General features: G+C 45.1%; 1 protein-coding gene across 4 annotated transcripts in view; it reads left to right on the plus strand.

Annotated features, from left to right (window-relative positions):
• Positions 1–637: 637 nt before the first annotated feature.
• Positions 638–23,653, plus strand: part of INO80 (INO80 complex ATPase subunit) — a 130,661-nt gene continuing 107,645 nt past the window's right edge. Inside the window, exons 1-4 of one of the 4 annotated variants that reach the window (XM_032251268.1) lie at positions 638–945; positions 21,077–21,262; positions 21,506–21,675; positions 21,767–21,834. In XM_032251268.1, coding sequence (XP_032107159.1) covers positions 21,120–21,262; positions 21,506–21,675; positions 21,767–21,834 — 381 coding nt within the window. In that variant the 5' untranslated portion in view covers positions 638–945; positions 21,077–21,119. Of the gene's footprint in view, positions 946–970; positions 1,075–20,495; positions 21,263–21,505; positions 21,676–21,766; positions 21,835–23,653 lie in introns of those variants that run through there. The other 3 variants (XM_032251271.1, XM_032251270.1, XM_032251269.1) reach the window with 3 other exon arrangements.

Genomic DNA, 23,653 nt, shown 5'->3' on the forward strand with positions numbered 1-23,653 from the left:
CTTCACTTAGACATATTATCTAACTATGCTGTCTTACCTAACCTATCGCGCTCTTGGTCCGAGTCTAAGTGGCAGCCCCAAACTAATTACTGTATAATAGAGTACACGCCAGGCACTTTCCCTACAATCTACAACCCCATCCAAAGGGGTCAGAAACTGGTAATAAAATACCAGCCGCGAGCCTTTCCTTCCCCTCAAGTTGTCAATTTGGCGACACATTCCCACCTCTAGCCTGCAGGAACAAATATTCCCAGGATCCCGGGCGGTTTCAATTGACGCTACTTCCGGGAAAAGTAACCTTGCCTAGGCAGTTGCGGGCCTACAAAGCTCTCGCGACATTTCCTCCCGCGAGATCTGCTTGCTCACTGTAGCGATGACATCCTCCTCCTCCTCCCCGCTGCCTTTCGGCAATCTTCGCCAGTCCCAGCCTCGACCAATCTGTACTCAGATGGCATGGATCAGGGTCTCCCCTGGAACCCCGGTCCGCACCGGGCGTCAGGTGGCAGCGGCGGGGTGCAAGCTGCACGAGGCCGACGGCAGCGGCACTGCGGGTGGCCACGGGCAAGCGACGAGCAGTGAGTGTGGGCGGGGCGGGGGTAAGCCACCCGAGTAGCCGCTCGATTGTTCTGGCCTGGCTATGGCGCCTCTCCTCCCCCCCGCCATGGCTCCCCGTGTCCCTGCTCCGCTCCTCTCAGTGAGTGAAAGTGGCCGCCGCCGCCGCCGGCCCAGCGCCCGCAGCCGCCTCAGCGCCGCCGCCATCTTGGGGTCCCAGGAGCCGCGGAGGGAGCGAGCTAGGAGCGTCCACACCCAACGCAGTCACCGTCCCACGGCCTCAGAGAGCGAACCGCGGCTCCACCGTCGGCGGGGCGACCCCCCCCTCCGGACCCCGCCCGCACTCCGCCCCCCCTCCGCCGCCGCCGCGGCGGCGGGGCCCGGCGGCCCGAGGTGAGGCGACTAGACGTGGGCGGGCGAACGGAGTGGGGGTTGTGTAGGCCTTGTTGCGCCCCTCTCTGCGGGCGACAACTGGGCCGCGTCTTAAAGGGGCAGTCGCCCCCGGCCCTTCGACTTGTTGGGGTTAGTATGGAGGATGGGTGTGGACACTCCCCGCAGGGTTGGGACCTCAGGGACTTAGGGCCTCGTCCTTCCCGTCTCATATCTCGAGAGACCCGGGGTCACGGGGTGATCTCAGCTACCTGAGGAAGCCCGTGGGGCGCCCACACGTGGGGAGTGTGTTAGACCAGGTGCACGTGGGACCCGGTGGGGCGGTGTCGGGCTAACACGTGTGTAGGTTTGGGGGTGGGCAGGGGCAGGGCGGAGGCTGGAAGGCGTTGAGTGAGAACCTTGTGAGGGGTGTAGATCTGTCATTTTAAACAAATGAGATCTAAGGAGTTTTTAGTGTAAGTGTCTATTTGTAAGGCTCAAGTTGAGATGTGGCTGAATGGTGCACGCTGCTGGCTGGTGTTGGGTGGGGGCAGGCTGACACTTGCATAGACTTAGGAGTGTGTAGATGACACTCCTGGTTTTTCAGTTTTTTGTAGAGCGGCTAGGCAAGTGTCATCCTATTTTGACATTCCTTCTTGAGCTTGCTGATGAAAAGTACTACTTCCGTAATCACCGAGGCTGGAAGCCCCCTACAGTTTATTAGTGACAGAGCCCAGGAAGCCACTTACTATTCTAGCTAACAGCCAATTGTGTCTGGAATTCTTTGATTCACACACTGTCTCTAGTTTCATTCTTGTTAGGAATGGGAGAAGGAATTTGGAGGTTGACCTGGCTAACATTACAGGTTAGTTTTTCAGTGACTTCATGATTTCCTTTGCCAACAAAATTATTGTGGCTTTTCAGTGGCAACTTAAAAAAATTAAATAATAAGCTTTATTGAAATATGATTCACATACCAAAAATTTCAGCTTTCTAAAGCATATAATTCATTGATATTCTAAAACTAAATATTAAGTTCTACATCCATCAACCACTATTTAATTCGTCATCCCAAAAAGAATCTCTAGAAGCCATTTAGCAGTCACTCCCCATTCTCTCTCCCCCCAGCCTCAGGTAACCACCAGTATATTTTCTGTCTAGATTTGCCTATAAAAAGAGTCATACAATATGTGTCTACATGCTTTGCTTGGTTTGTTTCACTGAACATGGTGTTTTCAAGGTTCATCCATGTCGTAGCATGTATCAGGACTTCATTCCCCCCCTCTTTTTTTTGAGATGGAATCTCGCTTTGTAGCTCAGGCAGGAGTGCAGTGGCGCGATCTTGGCTCTCTGCAGCCTCCACCTTCCAGGTTCAAGTGATCCTCCTGCCTCAGCCTTCTGAGTAGCTGGGACTACAGGCCCCTGCCACCACGCTGGCTAATTTTTTTGGTATTTTCGAGTAGAGAAGCGGGGGCGGGGGAGGGTTTCATCGTTGTTAGCCAGGATGGCCTAGATCACCTGACCTCGTGATCTGCCTGCCTAGGCCTCCCAGAGTGCTGGGATTACAGGCATGAGCCACCGCCCCCTGGTGAGTCCGTCCTTCAGTCCTTCCTTCAGTCCTTCCTTCCTTCCTTCTCTCCTTCCTTCCCTCTCTCCCTCCCTCCCTTTCTCTCTCTCTCTCCCCCTCCCTCTCTCCCTCACTCCCTCTCTCCCTCACTCCCTCTCTCCCTCACTCCCTCTCCCTTCCTCTTCCTCTTCCTTTCTTTCTCTTTCTCTTTTTCTTTTTTTCGATGGAGTTTAGCTCTGTCACCGTGCTGGTGTACAATGGTGCGATCTCGACTCAGTGCAACCTTCGACTCACCAGTTCAATCGATTGTCCTGCCTCAGCCTCCTGAGCAGCTGGGACTACAGGTGCACGCCACCACACCCGGCTAATTTTTGTATTTTTAGTAGAAACGGGGTTTCACCATGTTGGCCATGATGGTCTCCATCTCTTGACCTCGTGATCCGCTCACCTCGGCCTCCCAAAGTGCTGGGATTACAGGCGTGAGCCACCGCGCCCAGTCCTTTTTTTTGAGACAGAGTGTTGCACTGTCAACCAGGCTGGTGTGTGGTGGTGCGACCTCGCCTTGCTACAGCCTCTACCTCCCGGGTTCAAGCGATTCTCCTGCTTCAGCCTTCTGAGTAGCTAGAATTACAGGCGCCCACCACCATGACCAGCTAGTTTTTTTGTATTTTTAGTAGAGACAGGGTTTCAGTATGTTGGCCAGGCTATTCTCCAACTCCTGACCTCGTGATCCGCCCGCCTCAGCCTCCCAAAGTGCTGGGAGTGCTGGGATTACAGGCATGACCCACCATGCACAACTTTGTTTTTTTTGTTTTGTTTTGTTTTTTTGTCAGTGACTGAGACTCTGTTGCCCAGGCTGGAGGGCTGTGGTGCAGTCTTGGCTCACTGCAACCTCCACTTCCCAGGTTCAAGTGCTTCTGCCTCAGCCTCCTGCCGCCACGTCTGGCTAATTTTTGTATTTTTAGTGGAGACGGGTTTCACCATGTTGGCCAGGATGGTCTTGAACTCCTGACCTCAAGTGTTCCGCCTGCCTTGGCCTCCCAAAATGCTGGGATGACAGGGATGAGGCACTGCACCTGGCCTCATTCCTTTTTAATACCAAATAATATTCTATTCTGGTTGTATTTTATGTTTGAAATTTTCAAGCTCTTCCTCCCATAAAACAATTTGAGATTATGTGTGGTAAACGTTGCATACCTTTTAGACTTTAAAATAAATTTTGTTTTTAAGGGATTCATTTCCATCATTTAGCTTACTGTGTTCTTCTACATTTTATTTCAGTAGAAACCAAATCAATTTTTGAAAGTCTGTAAATTGTGATAGGAAATAATGATCACATTTGTGTAGAGAGCACAAATGTGATTAGAAAAGTTTATGTCTAATAAAAACATTTTGAGTACATCAAGGTGGAAATGTGATTAAGTCGAAGCAACAAATCAAGAGCAGTGATGCTGGGCGTGGTGTCTCAAGCCTGTGGTCCCAGCTACTCTGGAAAGCAAGCACTGGCACAATCATAGCTCACTACTCTTGAGCCCCTAGTGAGCTATGATTGTGCCATTGCACTGCAGTCTGGGTGCAGAGTGAGACCCTGATCATGCCAGTGCATTGCAGCCCAGGCACAGAGTGAGACTCTGTCTCTTAAAAAAATTTATAAGCAGGCCGGGCGCGGTGGCTCAAGCCTGTAATCCCAGCACTGTGGGAGGCCGAGGCGGGTGGATCACGAGGTCAAGAGATCGAGACCATCCTGGTCAACACGGTGAAACCCCGTCTCTACTAAAAATATAAGAAATTAGCTGGGCATGGTGGCGTGTGCCTGTAATCCCAGCAACTCAGGAGGCTGGGGCAGGAGAATTGCCTGAACCCGGGAGGCGGAGGTTGCGGTGAGCCGAGATGGCGCCATTGCACTCCAGCCTGGGTAACAAGAGCGAAACTCCGTCTCAAAAAAAAAAAAAATTTTTATAAGCTGTGGTGTTGGAAGTTCACTTAATAAAAGTTTGTCGGCTGGGCACAGTGGCCCTTGCCTGTAATCCCCTGTAGTTGGGAGGCTGAGACTGGTGGGGATCACCTGAGGTCAGGAGTTTGAAACCAGTTTGGCCAACATGATGAAACCTTGCCTCCACTAAAAATACAAAAAATCAGCAGGGCGTGATGGTGCGCTTCTGTAACCCCAGCTACTCAGGAGGCTGAGGCAGGAGAATCACTTGAACCCAGGAGGCGGAGTTGCCGTGAGCTGAGATGGCACCACTGCACTCCAACCTGGGCAAGAAGAGCAAAACTCTGTGTCAAAAAACAAAACAAAACAAAACAAAAAGCAACTGGCTAGGGCATTTAATACCTGAATGTACAAGTTCGTGTTAAATAGGCCAGGCTTGGTGGCTCACGCCTGTGATCCCACCACTTCGGGAGGCCGAGGCAGGCGGCTTGCCTGAGCTCGGGAACTTGAAACCTGCATGGGCAACATGGCAAAACCTTGTCTCTACAAAAAATACAAAAATTAGCCAAGCATGGTGATGTGCACCTGTAGTCCAAGCTACTTGGGAGGTTGACGTGGGAGGATGGCTTGAGTCCAGGAGGCAGAGATTGCAGTTAGCTGTCATAAAGCCACTGTACTTCAGCCTGGGCGACAGAGCCAAAGCTGGCTCAGAGAAAACAACAAAATACAAATGAAAGGTAAATACTAGGATGCAGTGGATTTTAGAGTGGACAGAGTGGGTTAGGGCTAATAGGAGACTTGAGTTTTTATAGGAAAACTGTTGAAAAGTTTTAAAGTTGGATCTTAAGCATCAGAGTCTTGATATGATAGGCTGTAGCATGTAGAGATTGAGAAGGGCATAGACACTAATATCAAACAGCTCTTGTGAGTCAGTCACTGTGGTAGATAACATTATATATTATCATTTTAATGCTCATAAAACTTCCTTGTAGTTATCCGCATTTTACAGATGACAAAATTGAAACCAAGTTAAATCACATACCCAGTAAATAACAGAGTCAGTATTCTATTTTTGTTATAGTCCTTCTGCCTTCCCAAAAAGTATTTTGAAGAGTATTTTCAGCCAGGCCTAGTGGTTCACACAGAACTTTGGGAGGCAGAGGAGGGAGGATCACTTGAGTCCAGGAGCTTGAGACCAGCCTGGTCAATATAGCGAGACCTCATCTCTACAGAAATAAAACTGTTGGATGGGGGTGGCATGTGCCTGTAGTTCAGCTACTTGCTAAACTGAGATGGGAGGTTTGCTTGAACCTGGGAGGTTGAGGTTACAGTGAACCCTGATTGTGCTGCTGCACTCTGGCCTTGGCAACAGAGCTTTTCCCTCCAGAGCAGGGTTCTTAACATTTTTAAATGTGTCTTGGACCCCTTCGTAGTCTAAAGAAACCTGTTCTCTTGGGCAAGAGGTTTTTTTTTTATTTTGAAATGGAATTTCGGCCGGGCACGGTGGCTCAAGCCTGTAATCCCAGCACTTTGGGAGGCCGAGGCGGGTGGATCACGAGGTCAAGAGATCGAGACCATCCTGGTCAACACGGTGAAACCCCGTCTCTACTAAAAATACAAAAAATTAGCTGGGCATTGTGGTGTGTGCCTGTAACCCCAGCTACTCAGGAGGCTGAGGCAGGAGAATTGCCTGAACCCAGGAGGCGGAGGTTGCGGTGAGCCGAGATCGCGCCATTGCACTCCAGCCTGGGTAACATGAGTGAAACTCCGTCTTAAAAAAAAAAAAAAAAAAAGAAAAAAAAAGAAATGGAGTAGTTCAGGCTAGAGTGCAGTGGCATGATCTTGGCACCCTGCAACCTCTGCCTGTTGCCTGAGCCCCTTGGGTGGCTGGTATTACAGGCGCACGTCACCATACTCAGCAAGTTTTGTTTTTTTGTTTTTTTCCCTGAGATGGAGTCTTGCTCTTGTTGCCCAGGCTGGAGTGCAGTGGCACGTTCTTGGCTCACTGCAACCTCTGCCTCCCGGGTTCAAGCAGTTCTGCCTCAGCCTCCCAAGTACCTGGTAGTATAGGTGCCCGCCATCACATCTGACTAATTTTTGTATTTTTAGTTGAGACAGTGTTTTACTCTCTTGGCTAGGCCGGTCTTGAACTCCTGACTTCAGATGATCCACCCACCTCGGCCTTCCAAAGTGCTGGGATTATAGGTGTGAGCCACTGTGCCTGGCCAAATTTTTGCGTTTTTAGCAGAGATGGGATTTCACCATGTTTGCCAGGCTGGTCTTGAACTCCTGACCTCAGGTGATCCACCCACCTCTGCCTCCCAAAGTGCTGGGATTACAAGTGTGAGCCACTGTGCTCTGCCCCTAAGAGGATTTATAAAATCAAAAAACCTGTGAACACCTTTCTGGAACATGTTCTTTTTTTTTCCCTTTTGAGATGGAGTCTTACTCTCGTCCCTAGTCTGGAGTACAGTGGTGGTGGTGTAATCTCAGCTCACTGCAACCTCTGCCTCCCAGGTTCAAGAGATTCTCGAGCTGCAGCCTCACAAACAGCTGAGACTACAGAGTCATTCCGCCATACCTGGCTAATTTTGGTATTTTTAGTAGAAATGGGATTTCAGTATGTTTTCCAGGGTGACCTTGAACACCTGACCTAAGTTATCTGCCCACCTTGGCCTTTCAAAGTGCTGGGAGCACAGCGTTGAGCCACTGCCCCTGTCCTGGAATATGACTTTTATTTTATTTTTTGGTTTTTTTTTTTTTTTTTTTGGAAACAGGGTGTCACTATGTTGCCCAGGCTCGTCTCGAACTCCCAACCTTGTAATCTGCCTGCCTCAGCCTCCCAAAGTGCTGGGATTATAGGCATGAGCTGCTGTGCCCAGCTGGAATATCTTTTAAATGAATAATATAAGGTTCTCATATTTATGTATTTATTTAGAGACAGAGTCTCAGTCTGTTGCCCAGGCAGGAGTGCAGTGGCATTGTCTTTGCTCACTGCAACCTCTGCTTCCCAGGCTCAAGTGATTCTTGTACCTCAGCCTCCCAAGTACCTGGGACTACAGGTGTGCACCCCTACATCCAGCTATTTTTTGTATTTTTAAGTAGAGATGGGGTTTCACCATGTCGGCCAGGCTTGTCTCAAACTCCTGGCCTCAAATGATCATCCGCCTTGCCTCCCAAAGTGCTGGGTTTACAGGCGTGAGTCACTGTGCCCAGCCCAGTTCCCAAGAATCATTTGTGGCTGGATGTGGTGTCTCATACCTGTATAACCTCAGCACTTTGGGAGGCTGAGACAGAAGGACTGATTGAGAATAATCTGGACAACACGGCAAGACCCTGCTGTACCACAAAAAAAAAAAGTTAACTGGACATGGTGGTACATACTTATAGTCCTGGTTACTTGGGAGTCTTAGGCTGGTGGATTGGTGACCAGGTGTTTTAGGCTGCAGTGAGACATGGTCTGTCTCACTGTACTGTAGCCTGGGCAGAGAGTGCAAGACTCTATCTTTAGAAAGAAAAAGAAGAGGCTGGGTATGGTGGCCAATGCCTGTAATCCCAGCACTGTGGGAGGCTGAGGTGGGCACATCACGAGGTTGGGAGTTCGAGACCAGCCTGGTCAACATGATGAAATGCTGTCTCTACTAAAAATAGAAAAATTAGCTGGGCATGGTGGCACACACCTGTAATCCCAGCTACTCAGGAGGTTGAGGCAGGTGAATTGTTTGAATCCGGGAGGCGAGGTTGCACTGAACCGAGTTTGTGCCACTGTACTCCAGACTGGGCCACAGAGCAAGACTCCATCTCAAAAAAAAACAAAAAAGAAAAAAACAGAAGAAAAAGAAATTTGACTTCAGAATAGAGTCAAGTAGAATGAATACTGTGATGCACTGTGAATTGTGTTAGGAAAAAACATGAATAATCTGGAAAATTAGAATTAGCTTGAAAGATGAATGTTGCTTGACAGGTTTTTTTTTTTTTTTTGAGATGGAGTCTAGCTGTGTTGCCTAGGTTGGAGTGCAGTGGCATGATCTCGGCTTACTGCATCCTCCGCCTCCTGGATTCAAGCAATTCTCCTGCCTCAGTCTCCTGAGTAGCTGGGATTACAGGCACCTACCACCACGCCTGGCTAATTTTTGTATTTTTGGTAGAGACGGGGTTTCACTATGTTGACCAGGCTGGTCTGGAACTCCTGACCTCCTGAGCTTGTGATCTGCCCACCACGGCCTCTCATAGTGCTGGGTTTACAAGCATGAGCCATTGCTCCTGGCTGGAGTGGTTTGTTTTTGAAACTCCTTTTTTAGTTTCTTTTTTGAAATGGAGCCTCACTCCGTTGCCAGGCTGGAGTGCAGTGGTGCTCACTGAAATCTCCGCCTCCTGGGTTCAAGTGATTCTCCTGCCTCAGCTGCCCGAACAGCTATGGTTATGAGAGCATGCCACAATGCCTGGCTAATTTTTGTATTTTTAGTAGAGATTGGGTTTCACCATGTTGGTCAGGCTGGTCTCGAACTCCTGATATTGTGATCTCCATGCTTTGGCCTCCCAAAGTGCTGGGATTACAGGCATGAACCACTGTGTCCAGCCTGTTTTTGAAACTTCCTTCTTCCCACCCCCTAGATGGAGTCTTGCTCTGTTGCCCAGGCTAGAGTGCAGTGGCCTGATCTTGGCCTACTACAGCCTCTGCCTCCTGTGTTCAGCAATTCTCCTGCCTCAGCCTCCTCTCGGGGATTACAGCCATATGCCACTATGCTCAGCTAATTTTTTTGTATTTTTGGTAGAGATGGGGTTTCTCCAAGTTGGTCAGGCAGGTCTTGAACTCCTGACCTCGTGATCCTCCCACCTTGGCCTCCCAAGGTGCTGAGGTTATAGACATGAGCCACACCTGGCCTTTTTTTTTTTTTTTGGAGATGGAATCTCGCTGTGTCACCAGGCTGGAGTGGAGTGGCACTATCTCAGCTCACTGCAACCTCTCCTTCCCTGGTTCAAGGGACTCTCCTAACTTAGCCTCCTGAATAGCTGGGACTACAGGTTTCTGCCACCATGCCCAGCTAATTTTCATATTTTAAGTAGAGACGGGTTTCACCACGTTGTCCAGGCTGATATCAAAACTCCTGATCTCAGGTTATACGCCTGTCTCTGCCTCCCAGAGTACTAGGTTTATAGGTATGAACCAACACTGCTGGCCTATTTTATTTTAAAGTGTTAATTATCCTTTATTTGATAACTACACATAAACCACATCCTAAAGTGCTTTTCAGTAAGCAAAAGGAAGCATTTTAAATACAAGGAATTCTAATTAGCTTGGCATAGTTAAGGCCAAAAATGTAGACATTGCTGCCTTATCTTCAGCTGTTGCTGTTAGGAGGCAAACACAAAACACAGGTGAATCATGCTTGGTTCTGAGACTGAAGGAATTTTGCCGGCATTTAAATATGTTCGAATAACGAGTTACATAAATCTAAATATAAAACGAATCTCCAATAGGTTTTAAGATGGCATTCACCATCTTGATGAAAAGTTGAAGATTATTAATGAAGTTCAATCATATCTTTAGAAGGGGAAAAGAGTGATAGCATTTACCTAATTGGAATAACTATTAAAATTAAAAAAAACCAAGACCTTCATGATAGCTCACACCTGTAATCTCAGCACTTTGGGAGACTGAGGCAGGCAAATCACTTGAGTTTAGGAGTTTGAGACCAGCCTAGGCAACATGGCAAAACCCCATCTCTACAAAAAGCCGAGGCCGGGTGCAGTGGCTCACACCTGTAATCCCAGCACTTTGGGAGGCCGAGGTGGACCGATCATGTAAGGTCAGGAGTTCGAGACCAGCCTGATCAATATGGTGAAACCCCATCTCTAAAAAAAATACAACAAATAAAAACAACAACAACAATAACAAAATTAACCAGGTTTGGTGGTGAATACCTGTAGTTCCAGCTACTCTGGAGGCTGAAATGGGAGGATCACCTGAGCCAGCAGGTCAAGGCTTTAGTGAGCTGTGATCCAGCCACTGCACTCCTGCCTGGGTGACAAGCAAGACCCCGTCTAAGAAACGTAAGAAGTAAAATTTAAAAAACCAAGCATATTCATTTAACCACAGCCAGTTTTCTTTTTTTACTTTCTTTGAGATGGAGTTTCGCTCTTGTCACCCAGGTTGGTGTGCAGTGACGTGATCTCAGCTCACTGCAATCTCTGTCTCCCAGGTTCAAGCGATTCTCTTGCCTCGGACTCCCTAGTAGCTGGAATTACAGGCGCCCACCACTGTGCCTGACTAAATTTTGTATTTTTAGTAGAGATGGGGTTTCACCATATTTACGAGTCTGGTCTCGCACTCCTGACCTCGGGTGTTCCACCTGCCTCAGCCCCCCAAAATGTTGGGATTACAGGCATGAACCACTGTTCCTAGCCGTTAGTAGTTTTTTTAGGTAAGCTATCAAGTCTGCCTTTTCTTTCTTACTGATGCTGGCGAAGATAATTTTTGTTTCAGGGATATACTTCTTAGGATTCTGCAAATACTGTATCAGTGTATCCTGTCCCCAGGTGATGCTTTTTTTCTTACTGGCATGTGTGTAAGAGAATCCAACAGCCTGAGCTGTCTTCTTTCTGAAGAGACTGTGGAGATTTGGCCCAGTGTTTTGCTGGCCTCCCTTTTCCATGCTGTAACACTGGACATGCCTCTGAGCAAAAATATTCTTGCGTTTTTCAGTATCACCGTTATTTAATTCTCTGTTTTGTACAAAAGTTCCCGTTCTGAAGGTGGACGTCCTGCTCTCTTAGTGTCTACTTTATAGTGTTGTTAGAAATAAACGAGGCAATACATGTGATGTGCTTAGCACCATTCCTGACACAGAGTGTTTAATAAATGGTGTGTATTATTAGTCTAATTGAACCCCCATTTTATAGTGGAACTACTGAGATCCAGAGGGTAATTGCCAGTCCTAGTCTATTTGTGGTGTATCAGTGGATTCATCTCACAGCTCTTGACTTCATCTTCTTTCTTCCTTACCATGCTGTTCCCACTGAGAGTTGTATCATTTAATTCAGTTAAAATTACTGCTTCATGAAAGTATTCTGTTTGACACTGTAATGGTGGACACATGACATTATGCATTTGTCAAACCCATAGAACTTTACAGCACAAAGAGTAAACCTGCCTTCCTGCCTTCCTTTCCTTTCCGTTTTTCCTTTTCCTTTCTTTTTGACATAGGCTCACTCTGTGGCCCAGGCTGGAGTGCAATGGCATGATCCCAGCTCACTGCAGCCTCTGCTCCCAGGCTCAAGTGATTCTCCTGCCTCAGCTTCCTGAGTAGCTGGAATTACAGGTGCCTGCCATGACCCCGGCTAATTTTGGTATTTTTTGTAGAGACAGGGTTTCACTGTGTTGGCCAGGCTGGTCTGGAACTCCTTGACCTCAAATGATCCACCTGCCTCAGCCTCCCAAAGTGCTGGGATTATAGGCATGAGCCGCCACGACTGGCCTATTTAGTTTTTTTTTTTTTTTTTTTTTTGAGACGGAGTTTCACTCTTGTTACCCACGCTGGAGTGCAATGGCGCGATCTCGGCTCACCACAACCTCCGCCTCCTGGGTTCGGGCAATTCTCCTGCCTCAACCTCGTGAGTAGCTGGGATTACAGGCATGCGCCACCATGCCCAGCTAATGTTTTGTATTTTTTTAGTAGAGATGGGGTTTCACCATGTTGACCAGGATGGTCTCGATCTCTTGACCTCGTGATCCACCTGCCTCGGCCTCCCAAAGTGCTGGGATTACAGGCTTGAGCCACCGCGCCCAGCTATTTAGTTATTTTTAAATGACAGAGTCTTATTCTGTCTCCCAGGCTGGAGTGCAGTGGCATGATCGTGGCCTGCTGCAGCCTCCACCTCCCAGGTTCAAGCAGCTCTCCTGCCTTAGCCTTCCAAGTAGCTGGGATTACAGGTGTGCACCACAATGCCCAGCTAATTTTTGTATTTTTAATAGGGATGGGGTTTCACCATGTTGGCCAGGCTGTTCTCGAACTTCTGGCCTCAAGTCATTGCCTGCCTTGGCCTCCAGAAGTTCTGGGATTACAGGTGTGATCCACTGTGCTGAGGCTAAGAGTAAACTTTAATGTGTGCAAATATAAAAACCTTTTTAGGAGGTCAAGGAATTTCAGGAATGCAGACCTTAACAGGAGAAACGATCACAAATGAGTGAAGCAACCTTGCTAAAAGGGAGGAAGGTGCTGACTTAAGTAACTCTGGAAATGAATGGAATTTGTAAGACAAAAGGAACTGTACATAACCCTTATACTTTAATTGATAAAATTACTTCCCAAATGGATAGAAGTTAACAATTCTGATACTGATTGTGTATGTATATACTACAATTGAAGAATTAAGTAAATGGATGGCAGGAGGCAGGCTTCTCACTGTTGGAGTAGAATTTACAGTTAAGCAAGGGGAGGAGGGTAGAATAATCTTTGTAGTAATGGATTCGAGCTGGAGAGACTAGCACAAAATAGTTCCATGTTAACATGTAGAAATATTTATAGATATATGTATATACTTGAATTAATATACACACATATATTTCTATTCTTTATTAGCTGAGAAAGTTGAAAGAAACAATACCTAGGCGTGCGCCTAGTGCCCAGATCTTAGTTTCTCTTTCTTTTTTTAGACAGGGGTCTTGCTCTGTCACCCAGGCTGGAATGCAGTGGCGTGTTCACTGCAGCGATGACCTTTTGGACTCAAGCTATCCTCCCACCTCAGCCTCCCAAATAGCTGGGACTGAGACCTCAGGTATATGCCACAATGCTCAGCTAATTTTTTTTTCTTTCTTTCTTTCTTTTGAGACAGGTCTGGCCCTGTCACCCAGGCTGGAGTGCGGTGGCGTGATCTCAGCTCACAGCAACCTCTGTCTTCTGGGCTTAAGCCATCTTTGCACCTCAGCTTCCCAGGTAGCTGAGACTATAGGTTCTTGCCACCACATACAGCTAATTTTTGTATTTTTCATAGAGATGGGGTTTTGCTATGCTGCCCAGGCTATTCTTGAACTCCAGAGCTGAAGTGATTCACCTGACTTGCCCTCCCAAAATGCTGGCGTTACAGGCATGAGTCACTGTGATCAGCCAAATTTTTCTATTTTTATAGAAGAGGGGGTCTCCCTATGTTACCCAGGCTGGCTGAACTCCTGGGCTCAAGTACTCCTCCCACTTCAGCCTGCTAAAGTGTTGGGATTACAGGTGTGAGCCAATACACCTTTCCCCGGATCTTATTTTCTAATACTACTCTCCAATAAAATAAACTAGGGCTTCTTGGAGAAGTGGTTGATTCTGTGCTTGAGGCAGGAAATACATATACTGTAAGATGAACCTTGAGTATCTTGTTGTATCAAAAAATAAGGAGTAGTCTAAAAACAATAACATTTCACATTGACAGGCCTATGGCAAAGGAGCAAAGGAACCAACTGAAAGAGTTTCCAGTAGCCAAAGTTGGAACAATTTGAGTAGGAAAATTAAAGCAGAATTGGATTATGATCCAGAGTATGAAATAAAGTTTTATATTGATATAAACATATGATTGAATGATTGAGTACATTAAAATACTCCTTGAAATACTCTAGTGGCATAGTTTTATGTCCTAGGAGCCTCTAATTTGCTGGATATACTTCAGACAATTGGAGTACTTAATCTTGTGGGACTTTGAAGTCACACCTCTTGGATTCCGATCTTGGCCCACTTCTGTTTATATGATCTTGGGCGAGTTAGTTAAGCTCAGTTTCTTTGTATATAAAATGGCAGTTGTAATAGTATCTACATCATATAAAGTTTAAATGAATTAATGTGTATGTAAAATGCATACACATATGAAATATTTGGCACATAGCTCTCAATAGAATGTGTGTGTGTGTAGCCTGCTTACTATTTGAGAAAATAGAGAAATTTGGATCCCCACTTGGAATTCTTTATAATGGAGGTGCCTGCCCCCCAAGCTTCTTGCATAAAGGAAAATGTCTGACATTTAAAGAAGTATATATCAACCACCTGGTTGGATGTAAACATCTTCTTGTTGATTGTTAGACCATTAGTGAAATTAGAGTAAAAGTAATTACATTTGCTCTTTATTTGATCATCTTAGGTATGACTGACTGAAATATCTACAGGTTGAAAAGCAGGATCCAGTTAGTGTATATTCAACTCATGTTTATTTGCAGATGGTTTGTCTTTGGGATGAATTACCTGAGCTTTGATTTTCAGTCTTCTTTGGGGAACACAGTTCCACATAAATTGTCTGTTACTACCCAGACTGGTTAAGTGTGTCCACTCCCAAAATGAAACTGCCTTTTAGTAAAACTAAATATAAAGGAATTTTGTACAGAATACATAATTCTGTACAATATAAACACTGCTAAGAAGTTGTTCAGGTGCGGTGGCTCAAGCCTGTAATCCCAGCACTTTGGGAGGCCAAGGCGGATGGATCGCTTGAGGTCAGGAGTTTGAGGCCAGCTTGGCCCACATATTGAAACTCTGTCTCTACTAAAAATACAAAAAAAATTAGCCAGACTTGGTGGCACATGCCTGTAATCCCAGCTATGTGGGAGGCTGGGGCAGGAGAATCGCTTGAACTGGGAAGGAGAGGTTGCAGTCAGTCAGGATTGGACCACTGTACTCCAGCCTGGGTGACAGAGTGAGACTCCCTGTGGGGGAAAAAAAAAAAGAAAAAAGTAAGGGCCAAGCAGTAACTAGAGAGTGCAAAGCAATCAGCCCAGGATTACCCCTGAACACAGTTTAGGAAGTCCTATATATGTGAGTATGATTCTGAAGCATACAGTTTACCATTAACATGAAGCCGTTGGCAGGGCAGCCAAAGTAGGATCAGAGTTCAGATTCAGGATAATGAAGATTAAAGAGCCAGAGTTCAGGGTGTGAAACAGGCTATTCAATGATGAATTGTTCTGAAAACATATTGTATAGTTCTTTTACCCTTAGCAGCGACAGTATGAGCCTGGGATCAGGTGAATTTTAAAGAGCTCTTTGCTTGAAGTGATACAGGTCTGAGAGGAAGTTAAGAGACATTTTAAAGGAACTCTTATTGTCTGGAATGTGGGGAAGTAGTAAAAGATTAAATTGAAAAAGGTAACTCAAAATCAGATTATAAAGGTCTTTGAATTTCAAGCTGAAGAATTTAGATTTTATTGAGTTTTGGACCGCTATTGAGGAGCTAATGACATAATCAGAATGATGATTTTGGGCTGGGCATGGTGACTCATGCCTGTAATTCCAGCACTTTGGGAGGCCAAGGCAGGTGGATCACTTGAGGTCAGGAGTTTGAGACCAGCCTGGCCAACATGGTGAAACCCCATCTCTACTAAAAATACAAAATATTAGCTGGGGGTGGTGGCGGGCACCTGTAATCCCAGCTGAAACGGGCGAAATGTGCTTGAGCCAGGGAGATGGAGGTTGCAGTGAGTTTTGTGCCACTGTACTCCAGCCTAGGTGACAAAGCGAGACTCTGTCTCAAAAAATAATAAAAAACGAATGATGGTTTGGGAATGTTGATCTGGCAGTATCTACCAGGATGGATTAGAGTGAGAAGAACCTGGAGGTGGGAAACTCAATTAGGAAGTAGTAGTCTAGGTGTGAGATGTTAAGAAGCTAAATCAAAACACTGATAATGGGGAAGAAATGGACATATTCCAGACATTATTCCCAAGCAAGAATTAATTACACCTTGGGACTCATTGCACGTCAGGAGAGAAGTAGAAGGGGGTGTAAAAAATGATTCATAGGCCGGGCGCAGTGGCTCAAGCCTGTAATTCCAGCACTTTGGGAGGCCGAGGCGGGTGGATCACGAGGTCAAGAGATTGAGACCATCCTGGTCAACACGGTGAAACCCCGTCTCTACTAAAAATACAAAAAATTAGCTGGGCATGGTGGCACATGCCTGTAATCCCAGCTACTCAGGAGGCTGAGGCAGGAGAATTGCCTGAACCCAGGAGGCGGAGGTTGTGGTGAGCCGAGATCGCGCCATTGCACTCCAGCCTGGGTAACGAGCGAAACTCTGTCTCAAAAAAAAAAAAAATGATTCATAGATTTTGAGTCTGAATAATTGTTATATAAAAAGGACAGGTGAACTAGCTGCTGTGGAGGCATATGAGAAGTTTGAGTTTGTAGGGGCTAGAAAGCATCTAGAAATGTGGATTGTATGCTTTGCAAGTTGAGAGCCAGAGGGTCAGTCGTACAGCAGTGTTAATTGAATTCCTGGTAGAAGATGAGTTTTTTTAATTTTTTTATTTTAAAGACAGAGTTTTGCTCTTGTTGCCCAGGCTGGAGTGCAATGGTGCGATCTCAGCTCACTGCCTCCCTGGTTCAAGCGAGTCTCCTGCTTCAGCCTCCGGAGTAGCAGGCATGCACCATCACGCCCAGCTAATTTTGTATTTTTAGTAGAGATGGGGTTTCTCCATGTTGGTCATGCTGGTCTCGAACTCCTGACCTCAAATGATCCGTCCATCTCCGCCTCCCAAAGTGAAGATGAGATTTTCTAAGAGGTAGGAATAGATGACAGAACTTTGGTGTACTCCACATTTAGAATAAAGTTACAGTCAAGGAGGTAAACAAGGAATAGTCTAAGTTTTCAAAGAAAAGCAGAGTATCTAAAGGCAAGAGTCACTCAGCAATATGAACTTCCTTTCATTCATTCTGATAAACAGCGCTTATCAGAGAGAGCATGGTTCTCAAATGTGTTAGACCCAACTCTCCTTTTTTATTACAAATATTTTATAATATGCCCTTTTTTAAATCCTGAAATGAAATCTATAGGTAATATAATCTGTATGTAATTTAAAAAAGAAGTATGATGCACTAATTGTAATATATTGGGGAAACATAAATAAGTTAAAAGGCAAATGCACGGGCATGACCCATAATAGGTGACATAAGAAATAGCCTTTTTTTTTTTTGAGACAGAATCTCACTGTGCTTCCCAGGCTGGAGTGCAGTGGCTCAATCTGATCTTGCCTCACTGCAACTTCCACCTCAGGTTCAAGGGGTTCTCATGCCTCAGCCTCTCAAGTTGCTGGGACTACTGGTGGTTTGCCACCATGCCTGGCTAATTTTTTGTATTTTTAAAGGAGACGGAGTTACACTGTGTTAGCCAGGATGGTCTTTATCTCCTGACCTAATGATCTGCCTGCCTCAGCTTCCCAAAGTGCTGGGATTACAGGCATGAGCCATTGTGAATGGCAAGAAGTAGTCGTATCTTTTGTACTAGTATGGAGAATCAGCTTGACTAAGAGTTACAGATAAAGTCTATTTGTGTTGGTGACTCAAATATCACAACAAATAAGAGAGGAAACTATTGAGCTAAGGTGAAATAAAAGGATGGAATAATTTGCTCCTCAAGCTCTTCCAAGATGTGGCAAGGAATGACTTTAGAATTTTGAGGAAAAGGTAAAAGGTTTGAAGTAATCTTTGTAGAGAATGAGGAACAATTGATAGAAGGTAGGTAAAAGGGTTACTGAGAAATCTCAAGTGTTTTGCTGAAGTTGGACAGTAATGGATGGATCAGGTAGGTGGCCATGCAGTTTTCTTGTAGAGAATGAGAGACAAATAGAGGAGATGAAAGTGGTTATTATAGCAGCAGCTTTTTTTTTTTTTTTTTTTTTGAGACGGAGTTTCACTCATGTTACCCAGGCTGGAGTGCAATGGCGCGATCTCGGCTCACCGCAACCTCCGCCTCCTGGGTTCAGGCAATTCTCCTGCCTTAGCCTCCTGAGTAGCTGGGATCACAGGCACGCACCACCATGCCCAGCTAATTTTTTTGTATTTTTAGTAGAGACGGGGTTTCACCGTGTTGACCAGGATGGTCTCAATCTCTTGACCTCGCGATCCACCCGCGTCGGCCTCCCAAAGTGCTGGGATTACAGGCTTTAGCCACCGCGCCCGGCCCTTATACATTTATTAAGATGACTTATTTGCTGTTCTCTAATTAAGGGAGTTTTGTTGTATTTTAAGAACCAATTTCTTTGATATCTTCTGGAATGGGTACATGTTAAGTCTCACTTTGAAAAGGTGAAATTTAAAGTTTTTTGTTTTTTTTGAACAGGGTCTCACTCTGTTACTCAGGCTGGAGTACAAAGGTGCATTCATGGCTCACTGAGGTCAGCCTCCTGGGCCAAATCATCTTCCCTCCTCAGCCTCCCAAGTAGCTGGGATTACAGGTGCATGCCACCACGCTCAGCTGATCTTTCAATTTTTTTGTAGAGATGAGGTCTTGCTGTGTTACTCAGGCTGGTCTTGAACTCTTGAGCTCAAGCAGTCCTTCTCCCTCACCTCCCAAGGTGCTGGGATTGCAAGCTTCAGCCACTGCACCTGGCCAAAAGTATTTTTAAACCTTTTTTTCCTTTTTATTACCAAGACTGACAATTTACATACTATGAAATCCACCTAATTTAAATAAAATATACAGTTCAGTGACTTTTGGTAAATTTACAACTATCACCACAGTGGGAGTTTGGAATGTTTTTCTTTCTTTTTTTTTTTTTTTTTTTGAAACGGAGTTTCGCTCTTGTTACCCAGGCTGGAGTGCAATGGCGCGATCTCGGCTCACCGCAACCTTCGCCTCCTGGGTTCAGGCAATTCTCCTGCCTCAGCCTCCTGAGTAGCTGGGATTACAGGCACGCGCCACCAGGCCCAGCTGATTTTTTGTATTTTTAGTAGAGACGGGGTTTCACCATGTTGACCAGGATGGTCTCGATCTCCTGACCTCGTGATCCACCCACCTCGGCCTCCCAAAGTGCTGGGATTACAGGCGTGAGCCACCGCGCCCGGCATGTTTTTCTTTCTTACCTTTTTCTTTCCCTCTCTCTCGCTGTCTAGTTTTTTTTTTTTTTTTTTTTGGAGACACGGTCTTATTCCAGGCTGGAGTGCAGTGGCACAATGATAGCTCAGTGCAGCCTTGACTTCCTGGGCTCAAGCAATCTTCTTGCCTCAGGCTCTTGAGTAGCTGGTACTACAGGCATGCATCAACATGCTTGGCTAAGTTTTTAATTTTTTGTAGAGACGGGGTCCTGCTCTGTGGCCCAGGCTGGTCTCAAACTCCTGGGCTCAAGTGATCCACCCACTTCAGCCTCCTAAATTGTTGGGATTATAGGTGTGAGCCATTGTGTGTAGCCTATCTTTTTTTTAATTCTATTGGGTATAAAGTAGTATGTTGTTGTAATTTTAATTTATTGATGTTCAGCATTTTTTCATGTGTCTATTAGGTAGTCATGCATCTTTGGTAAAATGTCTGTTCACAGTCTTTTGCTCATTTTTAAATTGGGGTTATCTTACTGAGTTGGAAGAGTTACATATACACACAGACAACTGTGTAAAAAAAAGTTGTTTATGTGAATACAAGACCTTTATCAGATAGAGGACTTGCAAATATCTTCTAGTCTCTGGCTTGTCTTCATTTTCTTTCCTTCCTTTTCTTTTTTCTTTGCTCTGTCACCCAGGCTGGAGTGCAGTGGCATGATCTTGGCTCACTGTAGCATCAGCCTCCTGGGGAGTAAGTGATTCTCCTGCTTCAGCCTCCCAAATAGTTTGACCAGAGGCCTGTGCCACCATGCCCAGTTAATTTTAAATTTTTTTATAGAAAGGGGCTCTCACTATGTTTATCTTGGTTCTCCTGGGCTCAAGTGATCCTTTCAGCTCAGTCTCCCAGTATTTTTAGTAGAGATGGGGTTTCACCACGTTGGTCAGGCTGGTCTTGAACTCTTAACCTCAGAGAGTGATTTGCCTGTCTCCGCCTCCCAAAGTGCTGGGATTGCAGGTATGAGCCACCGCACCCAGCCTCAATTAGTTTGTTTTAGGAACTTTTAATAAAATAATTTATGGGGCCGAGTGTGGTGGCTCATGCCTGTATGGGAGGCCGAGGTGGGTGGATCACCTGAGGTCAGGAGTTTCCCTTCCTGTCTCTACTAAAAATACAAAACTTAGCTTGGTGTGGTGGCGGGCATCTGTAATCCTAGCTACTCTGGAGGCTGAGGCAGGAGAATTGCTTGAACCTGGGAGGTGGAGGTTGCATTGAGCCAAGATTGTGCCATTGCGTTCCAGCCTTTTTACTCCAATTTTCTAAATCATTTCTAAATTTTACTCATTATGGCATTTTTACAAAGGATAGTAAAATACTCTGCCAATACATCTTTTCCTTTATAAATAAGGTACCTTACATGTATGTACGAATATGAATACAAAATAAAAAGGAGAGCACCTATTTTGAAGCTGATGCTGAGAACGGGTGCTCCTATAGTACTTTCCTTTCTGAGGTGCCCAACAGTGAGCTTGGGGTATAGATTTGGATAGTTGTTTATTCATAGTTTTGGATAATTGTTCATTGAAAGGAATAAAGGAAGTGGGTATACATTTTAAGATACTGTTTTGAAAAAGTATAATATGAATTTTCATTGTGAAATGTAACTGTGTTGCTGTTGTATTTTGATATTTTTGTATCCTTTTAACTTCTGCCTTTGCTTTAGGAAACGAGCTTTAGCATGATCTTTCTACAGTCGTCCTATCTTCTCAGTGTCTTGTGTTCTAGAAGGTCTGATTTCTCTTCACATTGGGAGCAAGCAGGCAAGAGAAAGGGAGAATGAATAGTAATTTCATCTTTCACTTCTTATCTCTATTCTGCAGCCGTGCAGTCAGAGGTCCTTGTGCATGAAGACAGATTTGTTCTATGGCCTCGGAGTTGGGTGCCAGGGATGATGGCGGCTGCACTGAGCTGGCAAAGCCCCTCTATCTTCAGTACTTGGAGAGGGCCCTCCGGTTGGACCATTTCTTGCGACAAACGTCAGCCATCTTCAACAGGAATATTTCTAGGTATGTTATTGTATCTTTGCAATGTGTTTTACCAAATTCCTGATTTCCACCATCCTTATAGATTTTATAGGATTAAAGTATCTTATGATTTTTATATTTGATATTTTCTTTTGCCTTTTTCAAATAAAAACAAGCTTATTTCAGAGGATCAGTTTCTTCTGTAAAGTGTCCAGTTCTGTTAACTTTAAGTTATAATATTTTGCTGGGTCAGTTGTCATTGTGGACTCATTCTTCAATTTATAGTGATGACAGTGAAGATGGACTGGATGACAGTAATCCCTTATTGCCCCAGTCTGGGGATCCCTTAATACAAGTTAAGGAAGAACCTCCAAATTCATTGCTTGGTGAAACTTCTGGAGCAGGCAATTCTGGAATGTTAAGCACATATTCTCTGAATGGTGTTCTACAGTCAGGTCAGTGTTGTGTGAGATCCCTCTTTGGATTATCACTTATCTTGGGGCAGTCATCCTTAAATTTTTTTATTCTTTGTGTTTCTTTATACAGAATCAAAATGTGATAAGGGGAATTTATATAATTTCTCTAAGCTGAAGAAAAGCAGAAAGTGGCTAAAGGTAAGAGATAAGGCAGAGTGTTTACAATGCAGATAGTCTACTAAAGTTCCTGATAGATGGGAAAGTCATCAACTCATTTTGGCAGACTGACAGTTTTTCAAATATGAGTCTTTTATGCTGGATTTGGTTTTTGAAGATATTGTTGACAAAATTTGAAGGATTCAGTGAAGTCATTTTAGCAAACATGAATGAGTGCAGGTTGAGTATCTCTTATCTGAAATGCTTGAGACCAGACGTGTTTCACACTTTTTTGTTGTTGTCGTTTGTTTGTTTGTTTCAGATGGAGTTTCGCTCTTGTTGCCCAAGCTGCAGTGCAGTGGGGCAATCTCAGCTCACTGTAACCTCCACCTGCGGGGTTCAAGCGATTCTCCTGCCTCAGCTTCCTGAATAGCTGGGATTACAGGCATGCGCCACCATGCCTGGCTAATTTTTTGTATTTTTAGTAGAAACAGGGTTTCACTATATTAGGTAGGCTGGTCTCGAGTTCCGGACCTCAGGTGATCTCTGTGCCTTGGCCTCCCAAAGTGGTGAGATTACAGTTATGAGCCACTACACCTGGCCTCAGATTTTTTTTTTTTTTAATATTTGCAATACACAATAATATAGCTTAGACATGGAACCCAAGTTAATGAACACCAAATTCATTTATGGATTTTTTTTTTTTTTTTTGAGACGGAGTTTCGCTCTTGTTACCCAGGCTAGAGTGCAATGGCGCCATCTCGGCTCACCGCAACCTCCGCCTCCTGGGTTCAGGCAATTCTCCTGCCTCAGCCTCCTGAGTAGCTGGGATTACAGGCACGTGCCACCATGCCCAGCTAATTTTTTGTATTTTTAGTAGAGACGGGGTTTCACCATGTTGACCAGGATGGTCTCGATCTCTTGACCTCGTGATCCACCCACCTTGGCCTCCCAAAGTGCTGGGATTACAGGCTTGAGCCACAGCGCCCGGCCTTAGTTTTTTTTGTTTGTTTGCTTGCTTGAGACAGAGTCTCACTCTGTTGCCCAAGCTGGAGTGCAGTGGCACCATTGGCTCACTGCAACCTTCACCTCCTGGGTCACAGCCTCCCAAGTAGCTGGGATTATAGGCGCCTGCCACGACACCTGGCTAATATTTTGTATTTTTAGTAGAGATAGGGTTTCACCATGTTGATTAGGCTGGTCTCGAACTTCTGACCTCAGGTAATCCACCCACCTTGGCCTCCCAAGGTGGGAGGTTACAGGCGTGAGCCACAACACCCAACCTTCATTTATGTTTTATATACACCTTATATATATAGCCTGAAGGTAATTATATTTTTCCGTTGGGGATGCTGAATAAACTCTGCGTTGTACACCTGTGTTTTGACTGTGACCTGTCACATGAGGTTAGGTGTGGAATTTTCCACTTGTGGCGTCTTACTGGTGCTCAAAACCGTTCAGATTTTGGAGTAATTTGGGTTTTTGGAATAGGGATGCTTAACCTGTTAAAAAGTACTAAAGGGAAAGGAAGTACAAAAATTTGTCAGATGAAGTGTTTGCCCTCATTGGGTCATATAATCAGGAATATTAATCTATCTTCCATAAGATCCTAAGTAGTTTAATCATTTAACAAATATTGATGTAGTGTGTCCATGTGGGTATGCCAGGTACTATTATGGTTGTTTAGAAACTTACTATTACGGTAAGTTTCCTGCCCAGTGGTGTTTACATTCTAAAGGAGGCAGACAGTTACAAGCCTGTAAACAAGTGAATAAACATGGCTTCTTTAAAGAGGTAATACTTTAACTGATTCTGAGTGATCACAGAGAACCATTTTTTTTTCCTTGAGGTGAAGTCTTGC

The sequence above is a fragment of the Sapajus apella genome, unplaced genomic scaffold, assembly GCF_009761245.1.
Source record: "Sapajus apella isolate SASKATOON/1434 unplaced genomic scaffold, GSC_monkey_1.0 scaffold74, whole genome shotgun sequence".
NCBI lineage: Eukaryota > Metazoa > Chordata > Mammalia > Primates > Cebidae > Sapajus > Sapajus apella.